Source organism: Clupea harengus, chromosome 5 (genome assembly GCF_900700415.2).
Source record: "Clupea harengus chromosome 5, Ch_v2.0.2, whole genome shotgun sequence".
Taxonomy (NCBI): Eukaryota; Metazoa; Chordata; class Actinopteri; order Clupeiformes; family Clupeidae; genus Clupea; species Clupea harengus.
The window spans coordinates 21894673-21914611 of record NC_045156.1 but is presented as its reverse complement, the minus strand read 5'-3'; the positions used below and the strand labels follow the sequence as shown (position 1 = coordinate 21914611).

The following is a 19939-nucleotide window of genomic DNA, read 5'->3' as shown; positions in this document are numbered from 1 at the left end:
GAGAGATTTGGCATGGGTCAAGTTCGTACAGTAAGACAGTCACAAGTCACGTTGAGGGGAAAGAAGTGTTGTGGTGGTGTGGATTAGTGCTATGAATTTAAGGTTCATTTGGAAAAGGGGAGTAGAAGGGAAAGAGGGGTTGCTTACTCCCAGTATAAGTGAATGTGTGTATGTACTATATGTGTGTATGTGTATGTGTATGTGTATGTATATGTGTGTATGCGTGTGTGTGTGTGTGCGTGTGTATATGCGTGTGTGTGTGTGTGTGTGCGTGTGTATATATACGTGCTTGTGTGTGTGTGTGTGTGTGTGTGTGTGTGCGTGTGTATATGCGTGTGTTTTGGCTGGGGGGCTGCAGTGCTCGTTGTTTAGAATGACAATCTGTCGATTGTTTCTGCATCTTGAACTGAAAGCACCAGGCTCAGCTTGGGCACAGACTTTGGGGAGGAGATGTGTTTGCATGTGTCCTCCGTGTATGTGTGTATATGCATCTGTCTGTGAGTTTGGCTCTGCGTCTCCTTCGTGTTGTGTGTGTCTAAGTATTTGTGTGCATACCTATGTGCCATCAGCATTTTGTGTGGGCGTATGTGTATGTGTTTGTGTTTATGTGTATATGTGCCCTCCGCATTTTGTTTGGGGTGTGTGTGCGTGTCCTCAGCATTTTGTGTGTGTTTGTATATGTGTGTGTGTGTGTATGTGGGTGTGGGTGGGCGTGTGTGTGTGTGTATCTGAGCGCAGGAGTGTGTGGGCGGGCATCATTCAGACGGGAGGGGTACACAGGAGCGAGTGTTTGATCAGGGCGCGCGAAGCTGCTTTAGTTTGGCGTAGACGTCGTCCGCTTCACTCAGCTCCTCAAACACGGGTAGCAGGTTCAGCAGTTCTGTGTCCTCTAGGTCATCAAACCAGGACACCACAGGCACCTAGTCAGACACACACACACACACACACACACACACACACACACACATACAGAAAAGAGATATGTCACTCTGTCCATGTAAGCCGTCACCATTTGGAAAGGTTGGCACTACAAAACACTCAGATCCGTAAGTGTATATCTGAACGTGAACCTGGACATTATTGTACATTCAATTTCTTCTGCATGTTGTGTGGACATCTCCACAGCCAAGTATGACACGGGTGATGCCTATCAGTATTGCAGTTTATTGCTACATGAACGCCGATTGCTTATCATGGGAATAGTTTCTTGTGTAACACTGAGGTAATAACAGTTCAGCGACTCCCAGTTGTGGACCTGCAGCGTGAACTCACAGCATTCTCAGGGTGGAAGATGTAGGAGGCGGGGGAGTTGTCCAGGATGAGGATCCTGTTGAGCTGCCGGCCCAGGCGGCTAAGGTCCTTTACGTAGCAGCCCTGGTGGAAGACGCAGGACTCCCGGAAGAGACGTGTCCGGAAGACCTCGCACTGGTCCAGCAGGTCCGTCACCGGATCCGCATACTGAAGACACAGATTAGAGAATGAGAGAGAGAGAGAGAAAGAGGAGGAGAGAGGGAAATGTTATTAAGTACACAAATTTCATACATGCATGCTAAATGTTCAAAAACAAAACCTTCAAATTAGATCATACACTCGTTAGAAGTTCTCTAACATAATTTCAGAGCAGAGGCCATTACAGGTTTTCTTACTCATGAATACAAAATGAGTGTCATTGTCTGAATCACAACTCGATGAGATCAAAAACATCACTTTGTGGGGAACTACACCTTCTGCTCTGACACAGTAGAGCATTTCATCCTTAACACCGACTGGACAACACACCACTGTACCTTGGCTAGACTGGCAGTGAAAAGGACGCACTCAAACAGCTCCCCCATTCTCTGCAGAAACTCATCTACATAGGGTCTCTTCAGAACATAGACCTAAAGCACAAGTAAAGCAGATTAGCACCAGCACATAAACAACTCCATTCTGCAGTTCAAAATCTCAATCATAGGTCATAAACTGTACATTTGTACAATACGGTAAAAAAAAAAAAGATTAAAAAAAATGTATATACACAGGACATCTGGTGTGAACTACACTAAAAAAAAGATTAAAAAAAAAACAGAAGTGGTAAAACTGCACAACTCAATATTCTCAAGATTTCAAAACAACTTTCCGATGAAATGCCTCAGCCACCACTAAAACACGTTCCACTAGCAGTCTGTTGTAATGTACTTGTGAGGCTCCTCTAATAAACATTCCTCAAAACCCGTTCTGGAATCCAGGTGTTGTCATCTCTCCCAAGGGGCGCTGTGCAAGAGGCCTCCTCCTGGAACAAGTAATCGAGAATAGGCCGCACTGGTGGAAAACAGCCTATCCTGGATTACTTGAACCGGGCCAAGGCCAAGAGATGAGAGGGCGAGCGAGAGAGAAGAGAAGCATGGTGGTGGCTGAGAAGACTAAAGAAGCACTATGTGAATTCTAAGTGCTAGCTTCTTTTACTTTGGTTACACAACGAGTTTTCAGTGGAGTTTTAGCTCAGTCAACACTACTGTACACAATAAGGCTGACCATGCAAGTGCTATTACATGGAATGTAACACTTATAACCAACACAACAATGGCAAATGGAATGCATAAATTGAGCATTCTGTAGCTCTGTACTGCACTGTTCTTAACAGTTCTGTACTGTTAACATGATTCATGTGGTTACATAATTGTTCATTGCGCCATGTTGATTTCCTCTCTAAAGCTTACAGTACTACAGCTGTCCAGCAGAGGGCATGTCCTGTCTGTGAAACAAAAGTGTTTATTCAGTAAGTGGTACTTTAAAGCTGCCAGCCTCACCTGGTGCGTCGTCCCCTCAATCTCCACAGGTACAATGAAATCAGCATTACTGATTGGCTGTAGAGAGAAAGACAGTTTAAAATGAATATACTTGGCAAAATAATTATTTGAACACTAGAACCAAAACACAGGTTAAGATAAATATTCGCCAAATTGTATCATAGATACACTCTTTCTGGGATAATAAAGTAATTTATAGTCCATGTTAAGTGTAATAATAATAACTGTGATGATAACTTGGGTGGAGAGTTGTGCAACACTACAGTCACTTAAAGTGGGCACTGGCAGTGCAAGCTGGTTGTGCTGTTTCATTGATCTGCTCACTGGTTTATTTACAATCAACAGTGTGTCAGGCAGACAACAGACAGAGCAGACACACAGAGATAAACAGAGAGTGTAATCTAAACAAAGCAGTGGCTGCCAGGTCCAGAACATTACTGACAGGAACATGCCTGCACAGGTAGAGCAGGGCAGGGCAGGGCAGGTTGGGGTTGGGGACCCACCCAACCCATGTTATTCTCAATGTACAACCCCACCACTTATCCTTCAATGAGGCAGGAAAAGCAACGTAAAACCTTCAGCCGTATAGGTATAAAACACCTGTATTACCCAGAGAGCGCTAGATAAACACAGATACTGGTCTTGTTTTCTCTGCTCCTCAGCGATGAGAAAAATGTCCCTGCAGGAATGCTGTCTGACAGCAGGCTCAGATACAGATACTGATAAGAACTACGACTCCCAGTGCCCTCACTCAAGTGGCAGATGGGATAGATAAGGTTAAAGATACACTGACTCGTTCTGCTTTGTAGTACAAAGAGCTGCACTGTTAGGTCAAGTGGGAGGCAACGCCATCTCCTTGGGTGTTCTACTTAGAGCGTGTTCCTTTGGCACTGCAGTTTTGGAGATGGTCTTCAATCAGTGAACCTTTTCTGCTAAACTACTGTTTAACATCTTACAAAAACACTTTATTGTGCTACTACTAACATCTTACAGAAACACTTTAATATAACTGTAATCGCAGCATTTTCTATACAGTTTATGTTATTCTACATAATATATATATATATATATATATATATATAAAACTTGTATCCTAGCTCCACTCCCTAAATTAGGTCATACAGACATGCCCCTCTTTGCCCGACCGAAGCTTCAGCATACCACAGACTGGAATTTATGATTCTTATCAAAATGCTGTAGCGATCCAGGTTGACAGACACAAACAGCTGCTCTAAGAGACAATTTAAACCTTCATCCATTTTACTTAACAGACCAGTCATGACACTCACTAAGATGACATCAGCTACTTGACATAAACCCAATAGACTACATAATTAGGGAAGCCAAACTCACTCACTCTCACTCCCACTTCTCCAGAAGCTAGACTCATAACTGATAACTGAGATAAATCAGTTGTGAGAAGGGGTGACTCACTGCCAAAATGACCAGCAGAACTTTCTGGATCTGCTGTACTCCATCTAGCCCTGGCTCTTAGTTTAAGGTCTCGTTTCTGTTTATGGGTTAGGCAGACCTGCAGAGATTACAGTTCTATTGCAGTGTGTTCCCTGTGCTTGTACATTGCCTGCTATATTCCAGCCGCCCGCCCGCCCTCCCTCCCCTCTCTGAGCCGCCCGCCCTCCCTCCCTGAGGATAGAACTGGACTGAACTCTTCCCACTCCCACCAGAGTTTCACATTTGAGACCTGATTAACCATTACAGTAATTACTACCTCTGGCTAACCTGGACCTTCTGCTCCTTATCTGTCCTTACTCACCTTGAAAGAGCTGTGCACCAGAGTCTCGTCCAGGTCAATGACCACGCAGATCTTTCCTTGGTCCTGAGGGGTCACCTCGGGCAGCAGGCTGGTCCCTGGGATCTGTGGAGTTTTTGGGTGGGGGTGGGGACGAGGAGGTAGTGTAGGAGGGGGAAGGAAGGGGAGAGGGTCACAGAGGTATGCTGGTCAGTTGACTGCACCCTAACTTCCACACCACCCACTAAGTTGGACTTATTTGCTGACTATGTCTACGCTACTCTAGAACTAGTTATTCTACATATTCTTTCTAAAAAGCACTCTACTATGCTAATATTACAACTAGACCACTCTATAGGGGCCAAATAATTAGTATTCATAGAAAAAATGGGAAGCCTGTCCAGGGATACCAGCTGGAGATACTGAAGGTGTAGAACATCAAGATACAATCAATCCAGACCACCTCATGTTAACAAAGCTGTGATCTTAAAATTGATTACGATTAATATTACCTGTAAAATATATACGATCTAATAGTAATGATAAACAATCAATCAATACCTCTTTTCAATTGCATATGCAAAGCCAAAACCACCAACTGCTCATTAGCAGACTTAGGCTGTGTGGGACACCAGAAAGGGACCAAGACACTAATTCAAACAAGCAGCCAGCAGGAGGCGCTGTCCGCCCATCATCCAGCTAACAGCTTTTATGGTCGGTGAAAAAGCCATCGCTGCGGCCAGATGCAAGATGCAATGTCAGGTCCCTTCTGGCACATGCCTGGCCTCCATCAATCTGAACTACCAGGACAAACTAATCCTAGATCTGACAACTAAGGTCATCTCGAAGCCATCAATATTGACTGCTTAGACATAAACTGGAGCTTGGGTTAAATATGCAGTCAAACTCACTCGTCAACTGCAACCACGAAATAGCTGCACACTTTGATACAGAACAGAACTGGCATGCTGGAGGCTGAATTTCAAGTAAACATAAATAGCTTAGCAGATCATAAAGTAAAAAAGAAGCATTTTAGAGTTGTGGTCAAGGCACATTCTTGCATCAGAGTATGTGAGGAAATTCTGAATGGACAAATCGAGTAGAATAGGGCATGCATACTTCGAAAGCTATTAGCTATAAGGATTTTTAGCTTTAACAGAAAAGACAAAGAATAAGCTAAATACAAAGGCATTAGCTAGCCTACATCTCATCCACTTCGGGCCTGATAGAGGCTCAAACATGGTTAATCATCAATGATCTGGGCCTTTACGTACTTGGTGATACTGGTAGCGAAGAGTTTGGAGCAGATCATACTAAACAAAGAGACGAAAAGACAGTTAATGACATTCCTCCCGCCCATGTCCTCAATCTAGTGTAGAGGCCCACCCCAACACAGTGTCCTATGCCACACACACACTCCTTACAGATCCACAAGGTCAAATGTTTCACACAAAAGCCTGTACAGCTCTGCATGTAAATTGCTGAAAGGAACGAACGCGCACACACACCTCACCGACACTGTGAAGAAGCGTCAGAAGAGAGTAATCTGAAGTCGTACCGAAAATACATCTCAGAAACTGACACGTACCAAGCACAGCAGAACCGATGCAAATTCATGGGAGTATGTTTTTGCTTTAAGGCACTTTACCACTTGACTATTCCTTTGGGACCTATATAGGATACAGGGTGCAGTAAACAAAGCACCACAAGACTTTGAACTCGAAAAATGTTTAACTTTGGTTCAAAAAAACACTTTTTGGATTTTCAGATCTCTTACATAACACCGTAAGTAAAAGCCCATGTAATAAGAATAGTTTCTAAATAATCGCTAAGTAGGAGTATTACACAATGTCCTACAAGGAGTTGAGTCTATCTGGGTCTCTACTACACACAACAGTCACAACTACAGAAGTACTCTGAATCTCTACAGATCAGATCAGTCTTACCAGAATCCATCTGAAAACTTTGGATGAAAGGGTAAAAAAAAAAAAAAAGAACAAACAAACAAACAAAAAAAAAAAACATTGATGTTTCAAAAATAAACACCTCTGAAGAAATCTAGCCGCTGTTCACTCAGGTGACATATGATGGAATGATTTATTTTAATACTTCCAAGTAATTTTATTGCTAGTGCAAGTTACCATTATTTTAATTAATAATGTCAAACCAGACATAGTGACACACACACACACAGTCTGCTCTCGCTGTAAGAGCACAGTGTTGTGTAGCTTGTCCTGTTGTGCGTCCTACCGTGTGCAGGGAGTTTACACAAACTAACAGTGGGGAGTCCGGCTGGATTACTAGTCCAATTAATAAGGACAGTGATCTGGCTCCAGGGCAGACTGCTCACAGGCCTACTAACCCAAAAAGCACTTGCGCCTGTTTGCACAGTTTTAATTAGGAGGTGCTGCAAAAACCCGCCTGCGTGGCCGGTGTTTTTGGCTGCAGTGGGAGTTTTAGCGCCGTTTGGCATCTAGTGAGCCTACACTCTGTGGAGTGAGTGAACACTTAAGGGTGTTCTGGAATCCTAATAGAGATGCAGCCAAAACAAAGGTTTGTGCAGATGAGTGTCTCTGCACCGCTTAAATAGAAGAGAACTCAATAAACTGTTCAGAGAACTTCTGGACACCCTTGATGGTTCCAGTGGAACATTATCATCGTTAGGAATTTTTTCTTGGTTGTTCACATTGACACTGATATACCTGTGCCAAAGTTGGGCGTATTCAGCACATTTGAAGTAACATTTGGACAAACAGAGAGGCGTCGGGGTGTTACCTTGGCGATCGTCCCATTGTCCTCAGGAGGCAGCAAGGTATCCTGGGAAGGGGGAGGAGACTGGGGGACATCCTGTGCTCTGAGGCAACAGAAGAGCGCTTTGAAGATATTCCGGCTCCGAGGCTTCTTGGGGGAAGATTTGCTCACCTGGCCTGAAGAATCGAGAGTACATGAAGAACAATCAGATACAGACACACTTTTATACCCTCACCCAACAGCACATACACACAAGACTAGCAAACAAGATAATACAACCTGCAACAGGAAGGCTGTTTGAACATGAGACCACAATCCAATTCTACTGACTGACTGTGACTGCACATGTACACATTTCCTACTTAGATAGCAGGGACTCACACAGCAGAGTAGCGAGTCACTAGTCAGGCAACACTTGCATAAGCTTTCAGTACTGTCTCTCACAAAAAAAACCCCACACAGGATTGTTGGGGGGGGTGGGGGTGGAATGATTTAATTGCAAACACAAAAGGATGAAAACAGCTACAAGCTACCTCCTTTCATCCCTCCCACACTTAATCAACCAAACGGGCATTCAGAGGCATTCCACCTGGTCATCAAATCCTAATTTCCTCCAGGTTTGCTAAAGAAAATATGAAGACACTAGCCGACAGGAGCTAAACCGGCATATGAAGAGCTGGGAAAGCTGCTGCAGCCAGCTCTTTAGATCCAACTGTGACTACAGCAAATGGGAGCACTTGAGAGATCCCACACCCCGTCCGCCATTGCTGTCAGCATGGGAGGAATTCATCAGGCTTCTGCAGCCTCCCCCCATGTCTTCATTTACCAACACAGGCCAACAACATGAGAGCAAGGGGGAAATGGAGCCACGTCCACAGGATCTATTTCTGTACATGCCTGTCGGTCTTCCCTGTCAAAAAGATAGCTGAGCTATTCTAGGGATTGGGTGTTTTAAAAGGGAATCTGTAGAGAAGCTTCTCAAAACACATCTCTTATGGCAAATATTTTTGTTGCACTGATTAAAATACTGAAAAAGCCTGGCCTACCTACGACACCCCACGGAGAAGCTGGCATGTCTCAGAACGGATGATATTTGATCGTCGGTTTATGAAATGACGACACATCTTGAAATGGAAACTCAACAGAGTGAAGGCTTTTTTTCATGAGGAAATGCCTCAATAGCTGCTGTTTTTCCACAAGAATGTACTACTTTAATCCACCTTCCAAGATTAAATGTGTGCAAATGCCTGATTCTGTACACACAAAAAGATTGGGATGTTTCTGGGTGTAGGCCTATACTTGTATTTGCTGTGGGAGGCGTGGAGTCACCTGTCAATCAAATGACAGTTATGGGTGACAGTGATGCAACCAAAAAAGCCATAAGACATAGTTGTGGCATTTTAAAGACTCATGAACAAAAAAGGCACGATAGGTGACACAGATTTAGCCATTTTTATTGGGGGGGCCAAGTAGTCAAGTTGAGTAGGCACCTATTGTGTTTCTAACTTTTCTTATTCATCTTTCTTTTCTTTTTTTCTGGCTAGGCTATAGAAGCCCCTGAAACTGAATGGTAAATGTTTTGAAATTTGGCATACTGACTTGGGAACTGTGCCACCACCAATGGGTCGAAGTTGGAGGCGCATTTTATGCAAGTTTTTCCAAAATGAGGTAGCATTGGATTCCTTGAACCAAGCAGAACCTGAGGCACCCTATGACTTAAAATGTTCAAAAAGTTTTAATATTCTTCACAGGCCACAAATTTTGATCACCAAATTTGCTACATGTGATCTTTGAAAACATTTGTTTGTTACAGCCAATCAAAATTGACAGCAAAGCCACCAAACAGGAAGTGAGATCACATCTCTGCAACTGTTTGATATATTGACACCAAACTTGGGCAGCGGTTGAAGAGTAAAAAAAAAAACAACCGCGGTGCTAAGAGATTCCAACTGCATTAACACTAGGCTACGTAATTATGTGATGGTGGATGTTATTGACATGGGACTTTAAATGTAAAAAATTTGGCACGGATGATCTTCAGACTAAACCTAACAAAAGTTATCAGACCACTTTTTTATTATCATGACCATTCGTCTGTGACAACCTATCAAATTTGGCAGCAAAAAATGCCGAACAGGATGTAAGCTCATACATATTGGCCAATCTACGGTCAATTTACATGAAACTTGCTGTGATTGTTTGCAGCTATGCCCCTGACATCATGACATGACGTTTCCAAGGCTGCTTGGCCCCCTCATCGATGCCTGCAGCTATATTTTTTGTTGGCTGTTTCCTTGCTGGATATTATCGAAGTCTTCAAGTGAGGTTAACAGCAGTTTGTTTCACAAACTCTTTTCATGTTTTAGTTTGAAAATCTTGCCCACAATGTTTTCTTTTTTCCCCACAGAAGAATTCTGCCTCTAAAAGTCCCTGAGTTCATTCTGGGGATGCATCTGATACCAATCTAATCATGCTTATTTAATAAATGACCAGTTTTACCATATTTCTAAAAACATTAGCACAACACGGCAATTCCTATTCCAATTCCTATTGTGAAACCAATTATACTTTGTTGTGAGATTTACATTTATTAGGCCTAGTAGATGTGAAAAAACTAATTTGAACAGACAACCTAATTCTGATGGCAGCCGGACACTCACATAGACATTAAATAAACCAAATGACTGGTTAATTAAATATCAGCACAAAAAACAATGCAGTCTTTGCTCTAGGCCTTGGATTTCAAAACAAAGGAAAAGGATGAAGCTCTGACTCTCAAACTACTTCTTGCATCTACGCATTCAAAAGCAAAAGGCCTCTTCAACACCTGAAATAAGAAAACGTGAAACAGAGATTGCTTTGCACTCTTATATGAAACCATCACCACCTTCGCACAAGCCAACCTGTTTGTTTTGGAGTCCACAATAGATGAAGCTGTACTAACAAAATAACATACTAGCTTTTCATACATGTATAGGTAGTTGTGAGGTAAATGTAGGAATCTCATCGAGGTCTGATTATGCATTGCTAATATTTACAAACGCTGACTCCCATTGACACAGAGGAGAAAGGAGCTTGACGGGAATCTGGATCACTAAATCTCTCTCATACTTTCAGATGAATTGCCACTGTGCAATGAGATTAAAAGATTATGGGCTAAACTGGATGTTCAAAATCACTGCGGTCCAAAAAATGTGATTTCAATCAGAAGCCTCACAACAATGGAACAGTACCGAAGTAGAGGGAGGAGAGGAGGGTCCTCTTAGAAATGATTAGACGTGAACGGACACATTTCAGACGTCGGTTTAAACAGTCCCCATGACTGTATCTTCCCGCGCTGCAGCAGGCTTGAGGGTGCGGTTACCGCTTTTCTTTCCGTCTGTTTTGCAGCTAAATCAGCACTAGATGAGGGTCTCTACTCAGAGGTCTGGAGTCAGTGAGAAAAATGACACTGAATCGCTTCTGCCAGATATCAGAGGAGCACATTTTACTGTAACAATTCTGACATAAACCAACATGTACAAAATATAAATAAAAAAATCAATCAATACACTATAATTATTACAATAAAGCTCAACATGAAATGTCCATACGTGTGTCTGCAAAATCATGGTAACCTCACACATTTTAAATAGCTATGGTGGATTCTATGCTAATGTAGCCCATTAGCCAGTACATGGGCAGAGTCCAGGGAGAAAGTGATATAGCCTAGTAATAGACCGTGTCTAGGAAGAGCACTGGTCATTTTAATGTGCATTTCATTTGGATTTTGGTAATGGTTGTAAAAAATGTTTAGGCTAGATTATGAATATTGCAACACTATCATACTGACTTTCCCTAATTGTCTATGGATATATAGAAAAACACACGCCTACTTTGATTAAAAAGAAAGATAACAAACCAATGCGGCACTATGCATGCCCACTGAATACGCAAACACCCACACTCTACCTTAACCTTTTGCTAAAACTAACGACCATTGGCTGGATATGTTAGGTTTGACAATTGTTTCCCCCAAGTGATGTGGTAATTAAAACCACCTCAGAGTGAAGTGTTGAGGTGTGAATGTGAGCACAGTGAAGGTGTTAGAAAGCCAACCACAGGTCATTTACACCTTCTCATCCCGGTCCAATTAAGCCTTTTGGCTAGCTCTGCACTCTCCGACCTCCCGACCAATCGGCACCAGCAGCTGGTAATGGTGACCTCAGAAAGGATGATCTATGTCATTTTCATCTAGTGCGAAAGGAGACACCTCCTCAATGATACTTGGAAAGGCCAAATGATGATGCCAATTTTTAGCCACTTACAGTTAAGGGTGAGGTCCACGATACTAATCCAATATATTTTTGGTCTTATTCAGGGAGGTGCTCCATGCGGTACTAAAGCTGTCTGTTCAGGGTGTGCGCAAAAAAAAATCCGGTGTTCGTACACAGTCCTGGGCCTGGCACTGTAAAATGTGAATTAAATGGCTCGGATAGAGCCATAAACAATTCTGGCCAATCAACACATTGCTTCAGGAACATGAAAGGGAGGGGTGAAATTTCATTGGCTGTTGAGCTAAAATATCCACAACCTTTCACCAGAATTGGGGACTCTCTTTGAAGCTCCTCCCAGAGTGAGAGCGTATTTGCGTGTTTGCTACTGAGCACCATGAAAACAGACTCAGAACCTGATCTGGCAGATACTTGCATTCTATCATAACCCTTAAGATAATCATATACCGCATAGACAAATTTGTATCTGAAATGTGCTCTTGTTACCTGGAAAAGCTAAATCTGGGACACTTCCAATTGCACAAAATGAGGTTCCCTGAATCTTTTTCAGGACTACAGTGGTTTTGTGACTAGTGTGCAGAATTCCACCAGGCCCACTACAGAAAAAAGACCTTTTGCATTGTGAGGCTTATGTCAGACACAGACCATGTGCGGTCAGCTACATTTCAAACCTGCCACAGAAACTGTGCCAACTCTAAAGATAACGACCAACATTTCATTTCATACGGCTATAATAAATGTTTATGTTATGTATACATGCATTGCTCTTGCACCCATTATGTACAGGAACAGCCCTCAGCATGCGGTTAGGGAAAAAGGGGAAAACACTTTGATCCCTAAAGATGTTACAAGAAAAGAAAAAAAGAAAAAAACACAGTAGCAGTGAATCACCAGATAAACATCATGGCCATGGAAGACTGAAAACTATGACATCACACATCTGGAATAAGATCTGAAAATCACTATACGTGATCAAAGCAGGTGTAGAAACATCTAAATGACACGGTACTGCTAGAGCATCCTGCCAACATTTATAAAATTACTACAATCAAACACGTCCAGCAAAAAACACGGCTCAGTAAAACCCTCCAGAGATGTGTTTTTTTTTCTCATCAAACAAGCTCTATGGGTGTCTGCTCACTAGTCAACATCAAAGGCACTATTATGTCATGTTATGTTTGTTACCTTTCCGGCTAATTCATCAATGCCCTGAAAGACACATAGGCAGAGAGCAGCCAGTCCATCGCAGCTGGCAAGGTCTGTGTAGGTGCTTTTTCTTTTACAGCTTCACAGACTGAACGCTGACTAATCTTGTTATAAGGAACACAGCTGTACATCTCCAGTCAAAACAGGATGATGACGGTCAGTCAGCTGTTTCTATGTTCATCACAGATATTATCTGTGAACATATGCAACGTGTGCTAAGATACGCCATTGTAATCTATAGATCTAAAGCTTCCCACCAATATGAGAGGTAGCACCTAAATCGGTCAGAATAGGCTACTGATGAAAATGTAGGCTATATCTGTACTGTGTGTTGCTTTGCATAAAAGCATCGCCTCAATGAATAAATGTAAATGTAACAGGCTTCAACAGATAAATTGTAGAATCTAAGTTTTACATATCTTGAATGGTTCCATATGGGCTACTAAGGTACGGTGTGCTCATCTAAACATAGTGTGCCCACCAAAGGTAGCTTAATACATGTGGCTCACTAGCCAAGCTCAAGCAAGCAAAGTCTAACCAGTCGATATTTATATCTCACAGGCTTCACCTGCCCTTTGCCATTACAGAGGATACAAGGCACAGATCGAGAATGTGCAGAATGCCTTGCTAAGTAGAGCTCAGCAAAGCACGAGACTCAAGCACATACATACACATTCATAGAATCCTCTGAAAAACAATATTCAAGCTATGGACTCAACCAAATGTGAACTACATGGCAGTGTCTCCATTCTGTGCAGACAGTTGACAGCAAATGCACACAGTGAAACTTGCAGTACATGCCTTCAAAAGCAAAGAATGCCCTGAAAGGGTCAAGACATAGAACAGAGCATAGATTGTTTTAGTGACAGTGCCCATAAAGGGGACAGCAACATCAATAGTCATGGTCCGGTGATCCAACACATAGAAGAAAGCTAAAGAGGTGTGGCATTACCCTGGAAAAATTCATACTCAAAGTCTGCTGAGGGCTCAATCAAAAGACTTGGACTGTTCCATGATCTGCTTACAGCTCAGGAACTAGTCGACTTAACACAGCGTTGCAACACTTACATGGTAGGAGGGGACACACTGGCCTAAAGTGCTGATAAATCATAGAAACACCATCCTGAAACAGCTGTGAATGTGAAAAGGTGTGACAAAATACACACCTCTACCTGTGGAGAGGTGGTAGCTTTCTGTGCTTCCCTGCAGATATGCTTCTGACTTCTGATATCCAATTAATTCATGTAAACATCATTAAATAAAAACGAATAGCAAGCTGCAAAGGACAAACGATGATGACAGTTCAGCATCAAAAAATAACTTAAGTCCAGTTGTGTGACAGTGGCACTAGGAGTAGGAGTCTTAAACGATCTTAAAATCGCAGTTCCTGGTATCTAGTTTGCTGTCGAACTTTTGTGATATGCAATGGAATTCTATTCAATTACGAACTAACTTAATCAGGAAACCAACTACGACTAACATGCTATATTTTGACGTCTTGTTTATCTATACTAAACAACAAACGTTATCACCCCAAATAGTAAAAACCAGTCCAACCATTGGTCGACAGCACCTGTCCAACATCCACCAGAACAGACATAGTTGAAATTCTCTAGTGAGATGTTGGAAACCATCACAGATACATCAAGGAGGATACTATGAATCTAACGCAACGACCCGTACTTGTACCATCTCCGTAATAGCTAACCCCTACTACACGCCATAATATGCCACAATTATGGTCTACATATGTAAACCTTGCACTTACTTTATTCGTGAGTTCTGCATGTTCAATAATGAGCTTTGATAATTAAACAAATTAGATATTATCTACCATTGGAGATACGAAAAAACTCGAACTTGTATTCACATGGAAGTTTGATTAACTGGACTTTCAGCAAAGACATATGTTAACTTACGTTACATTTTGACAGACTTGAAAACAACACAAAATCAGCCAAAACGATTTTCGATAACAATGTGTCGAATGGGTGTTGTCTAAATTCGCAAAGCTATGTGTGACTTCGTACAAAAGACAAAACATTCTATTAATCGTCTGATATATGGGTTGAAAGTATGCCGTCTCGTAAGATGCGTAGGATAGCAAACAAGCCATCACTGCTGAATGCTAACGAACGTTATTAGTTACATTTTCGTTTCTGCGCGCGCTAACTATGAGAAACCCCCTTTTATTTGAATGCCTGATGAAACAAGTGGAGAACAGACACGTGTTTTACAACATTAGTAACTGTAAATGTGATTACATATTACTTACATAATTAACGTACCATAGAGAATAAACTATTATTTTATGAACAACTTAACTTAGCCACCCTTGGTTGACGTTGAGTAAATGAACACTGGTGCGAGCTAGCTTGCTAACCTCTTAGCTTGCGTTTCTCTGAATCGGCTTCGGCAAACGAGATTAAAAAGAGAAAGTAATCCGAACGAGCACAGCTGGCCGTGGTAACTCACCTGTCTTGGACGGTAGATGGGTATCTTCTTTTTGCACTTGAGTGATGATAGAACTTTCCATCTAACAAATGCGCAGCCCCTCTAAATCCAATCCGTTCCCCCCAGTCACAGGCACTTTCAACATTCAGCTAGCTAGCTGTTAGCTCTCGCGCTTGGGGCAAGCTGTTGTGGTCTTCTCTTTCGCTATAATCCAAAAAGCAAATTGTTTTTCTTCGCTTCCTCGAAATTGCAACAGAAGAAACGTATTCGCTAGCTGTTTTTGTTGCTTAATACTGGCTATCTTTCCCGCCACATATATGTAACAGGCTATGTAAAAAGTAATTGAACGGTAGCTCCACTTGCTAGTGTCACTGTGAAAGACCTCGCTATTGCTCCAACATGGAGAATCCAGGCGAAAAAAGCAAAACAACCGAGGAAATGGGGCAAGGGCGGTTTCAAGCCCCCCCTACTACTGATAAACAACCTCCCAATATGGAATCAGAGGGAAGAAAACGCTAAACTAATCGACCAAACGAGTGTAGTCTATGTTCGAAACGCAAATTCGTGGTACTGAAGACTTAAAATAGTTGTATTTTCTATATCTCCGGCTTTGTTTTCCTTCTGCAATTTTCGGGCGCCTTGAAACCGTCGCGGACTCGGATTGGATCGTGTGGAAGTGGGAGTAGCAGAGGCATTCTTTTCTACTCGCTCCATCCTGAACACATTCCAGTGTAAGCTTATAGTCGCAGGTAGTGTAGGCGAGTCTCAGGAAATACATTTATACAAATATTTGCAGTTAGACAACAATATGCACCTGTCACATTTTGTAGAATTGGTGTGAGTACTGCCTAATGGAGGTCGAATGCGTAATTTAAATACGTAATTTAAATGGCACTCCTCGTGCAAAAAAGTATAGGCTATTTGTTCAACACTTGCGACGCGGTATTTTATAACTGTAAACATTGTGTGACGTAGTGCGCATTGTATCGACGGAGAGAGCACCATATTGCATCTGCAGCAGAGAAGGACAAAGGAATACATTATTGACCTGTTTAGATGTAGCGCAGCGCTTCGCCATTTAAACGTTACACACCAATATATTTTATATGTCAAATCATGTGTAATAAATGCATAATAAAATGGAATAAATTAAGAGATAAATGAAGCTCCATAATTTTATTGAGCATCGTGTTGGTTACTGACCATCCTACTCACATTTTTAAAGCTATGCGATAAGACAATATCATAGCACCAGATAGATTCATCAGTTTGTCTCATGATTAACTTGACGTTATTTGTTTAAAATTAATTTTAATAAAAAAAGACCACATAGGCTATGTCCCTCATGATGTGGGATTAAAAAAAGATGAATAGGTCGTTTGTGACAAATATTTATGTATAGTTTTGTGACAAAATATGTGAACTAACAAGAGAAAACAACAATTTGAACATCAAGAGTGAATAAAAAACATGATCTGAATATTATGTGTTTTCTTCCAACTTCACATAATCTTCAGCCTACATTTGTGCGGTTAATTCAGCCCATCTTTCTGCTTGTTTCAGATGGTAAACATAAACTGTTCAGACACATTTGAATTAGTTTGTGTGTTTTTGTTTCATCGTAGTGGCATTTCAAAGTAAGAGAATCTGAAGGAAACAGAAAGCCTTTGGCATGAGACCAGTTCTTGAAATCAGCTTTTAATAAAAGGGTCCAATTTATGAGAAACATTTTTTTTTCATTTGAAGCCTGTCACAAATGTAATGACGCAACTTCTCCTCTGTTTTCAGTTCATGAAGGAACATCATGCAAAGTAGCCTAAAATCATTGATGGTGACAATCATTGGCAAGAGCCGAGTTTTCAGTTTCTGATGGGTAAACATACTGAACTGTTTGTGCATTCTGTATTCCATTTTGTTATTTTAAGCTTAGTCTGTCATTGATGCTCACAGAATTCAACCTTCCCTCAGACCTTATATTCATTCCCAAGAGATGCTCAGTTGATCTGTCAGAGGAAACAAACAAACATTAAGTATGCATTAATTATGTAATGTCCCTTTCACTCAATCAGTGTGGCATGTAATTAACAGCAAGTTTGCTTGGGTGTGCACACACTATCAAACAAATGCATGCATCTGCAGGAGTGTGACTTTGTACAAATGCCCTCTCGATAGGAGGATGGGGACTATGTTTTGATTAAAAGCTTTTCACCCATCTGTCATGGGCGATGACACTATCACGGAACACCATACTGGTGACACAGCTGCATAAACACAGTCTGGTAAAAACAAATGTAAATCTAAACAGCCTACTGCAGATGGGCAAATGAATCTCGAGAGTGAGCATGCATGTTGACACATCAAGACACAAAGGGTAACACACAGTACCGCAGAGCTCTTTGAGCAATCACACACAAAAAAACGTAAGAATAGATCTATGATATTATTGATTGGGACCTAAAGTAATAAATTAAATCAAGAGTCACCACAGCTATGATTTTCATCACAGTTATCACTTTGAACATCTTTGAAAGGTACCCTTTTGAATAGCATATTATTTTCTTGATCTATCATTTGTGCCATGCAAAAGCAGCTATGCAGCAGTTGCTGCAGAAGCATCTGCTTGTTCCCTTGAGATGATCAATGATAAAGAACTTTATTATAGATAAGTGATCTCCAGGAGGATGTGAAATGGTTTGGTGCATTCACAATTTTTAAGACATCTTTAGCCTGTTAAGGTTTTTCAGTTTAAAGAATAATCGATATTCTCCTTCAAATTTAGACTAATTATATTCAATATGCAATATTCTCTCCAGTCTATATTGATTCAGAATACTTTAGGTTGTGAGAAAATGCAGCTTTGTGCTGGAGATTTACTCACACATGGTCCAGTGCACACATGCCCAGATACACAGACACGTGCAAGCAAGGCAAGGCAAGGCTGAGGTAACCAGGAATCAGGGATGGGGGATTTACAAACTCTAGATTCTCATTGGCTTAAAAGGAGGAATGTATGGAAAACCTCTGTGATGGTCACATGTCTGAGGTACTCTAGAGATCAGAGGAAGAGAGAAAGAAAGTATTAGGTAAGAGAGATGATACGTGTAGGGCTGGCATGGGCAGATAGCCAAACAGAGTGCCCAAATTCAGGCTAGAAACACAGCAACACAAAATATTTATGACCATATTGTTTGTTTGCCAGTCACATTGTTTTTACTAGCAATAATGACATGGTGGTAATTAAATAACAGATCATCAACAGAGGATAACAGATTACTAAGGTAGTCTATAACATATATGTAAATAAACATGAAAGTCAATGTTATTGTATTGCTATGTAGTTCTATGAAAAATGTTTTTTTATTTATCTCCATGTTTCATGGTACATAAATATGTATCGGTGTAGGAATAATTATTATTTGGTGTAACATTGTATTCTTATTCTGGTTCTTGCTCTTCTTGTTCTTCTTCTTCCTACTATTATCATTTATCTTTTTATCATTTTTATGATTATTATTATTAGTAGTAGTAGTAGTCGTAGTATTTTTATTCCCTTGATCTACTTCTTCAGAATGATTACAAACAACGCTTCTGTGATGCTTCTATATTGTTATAAAGTTTGGAACATAAAATACAAAGTAGATATCAAACAATTATCAGTTAATCAAATATATGTAAATTATATATTTGAAAGTTTCACACATCTTATGATAGAAATCTTTTAATGCTGTTGGCTTTTTCTGAGAAAGGGGGGGGGGGGCTGAGCCTGTGACATGGCACACCTGCAAGTTGGTCTTGTGTATCTACAGAAACATGACAGACAAGATAAAAGAGATGCATGTTATGAAATGCATCTGCATGCAGCTCTGTTTGTCAGAGCACACTGCTGTTTCCCCAAATGCTAAATTAAGGAATACAAACAAAAAGACACTGAAACACATACATTGTCAAATTAACTGTTAAACTATTCAGCTACTTTCTTACATAACTGCAGATGAAGCACAGCTTAAAAAAAAATTCAGGACAGTCAAGTTCCAACATGTTTTCATGTAACACTACTTAAAGACACATTCTTCGAAATCCCAGAAGATCTGTAGATGGGAATGGGGCATGCAACACATATGAAGTTATGAACTGACTAAAATACAAAATAATGATACAAGATTTTTTTTCACAAAACATTGCTCCAATGGCCTATAATTTCATCTAAATATTTATACCTTCAATGGCATAAAGAGTTAAAAAAAAGTTCTTATATGTAATCTATACTAGGTGCTTTGGTACACCAACACAATTGCTACACCCCAGTCCTTTATGATCATGTTTACTGTGTGCTGTGCTTCGACATCATTTATATCAGGGAGACCTCTACCATGTGACTTTCAGGAAGCATAGCGCCCCCCATCCCCTCCCTCCACTCCAGCTTCTGCCCTAGGGTGGCCCCCGCCACAGGCCTGTGTTTCCAGGAAAGGGGCCTAGTGGGCAAACTGATGCCTATGTGGAAAGAAGGAAGGTGGGGGGAAAGCAGGGCAGACAGGAGAGACATATAGGCTGCACAACATATTCACCAGCGTGAGACAAGCAAAATGGAAAGGGAACGGCAATCAGTGGGAAAAAAATCTAAGGAACAGAGAGCCTGAGTGCTGGTGAGTGAGAGTGAGAGAGCGGGAGAGAGGGCGGGAAAAAGCTCCCTTCTTACATAACTCATGTAACCTGGC

General features: G+C 41.2%; 1 protein-coding gene across 2 annotated transcripts; it reads right to left on the bottom strand.

The window, feature by feature from the left end:
* Positions 1-284: 284 nt before the first annotated feature.
* ctdsp2 (CTD (carboxy-terminal domain, RNA polymerase II, polypeptide A) small phosphatase 2) lies at positions 285-16099 on the bottom strand. 2 transcript variants are annotated; one of them, XM_012824891.3, is made up of 8 exons: positions 15246-16099; positions 7315-7466; positions 5814-5852; positions 4564-4665; positions 2790-2846; positions 1788-1880; positions 1273-1458; positions 285-920 (listed from the first exon to the last, which is right to left on the bottom strand). In XM_012824891.3, the coding sequence occupies exons 1-8, from the start codon at positions 15304-15306 to the stop codon at positions 795-797; spliced, it is 816 nt and encodes a 271-aa protein (XP_012680345.1). In that variant the 5' UTR covers positions 15307-16099; the 3' UTR covers positions 285-794. The 2 variants fall into 2 exon arrangements, with proteins under 2 accessions (XP_012680345.1, XP_012680346.1); XM_012824892.3 differs by lacking the exon at positions 5814-5852 and having other exon boundaries at positions 15246-16097.
* Between the last annotated feature and the right edge of the window lie 3840 nt (positions 16100-19939).

What these genes read in the sequence shown, in the direction of transcription:
- ctdsp2 (XM_012824891.3), bottom strand. Translation starts at nt 15,306, where the DNA reads ATGGAAAGTTCTATCATCACTCAAGTGCAAAAAGAAGATACCCATCTA. An exon ending in ACAATGGGACGATCGCCAAG is followed by an intron (nt 5,853 to 7,314) that starts GTAACACCCCGA and finishes CTCTTTGTTTAG; the next exon opens with TATGATCTGCTCCAAACTCT. An exon ending in TGGTGCACAGCTCTTTCAAG is followed by an intron (nt 2,847 to 4,563) that starts GTGAGTAAGGAC and finishes TTCTCTCTACAG; the next exon opens with CCAATCAGTAATGCTGATTT.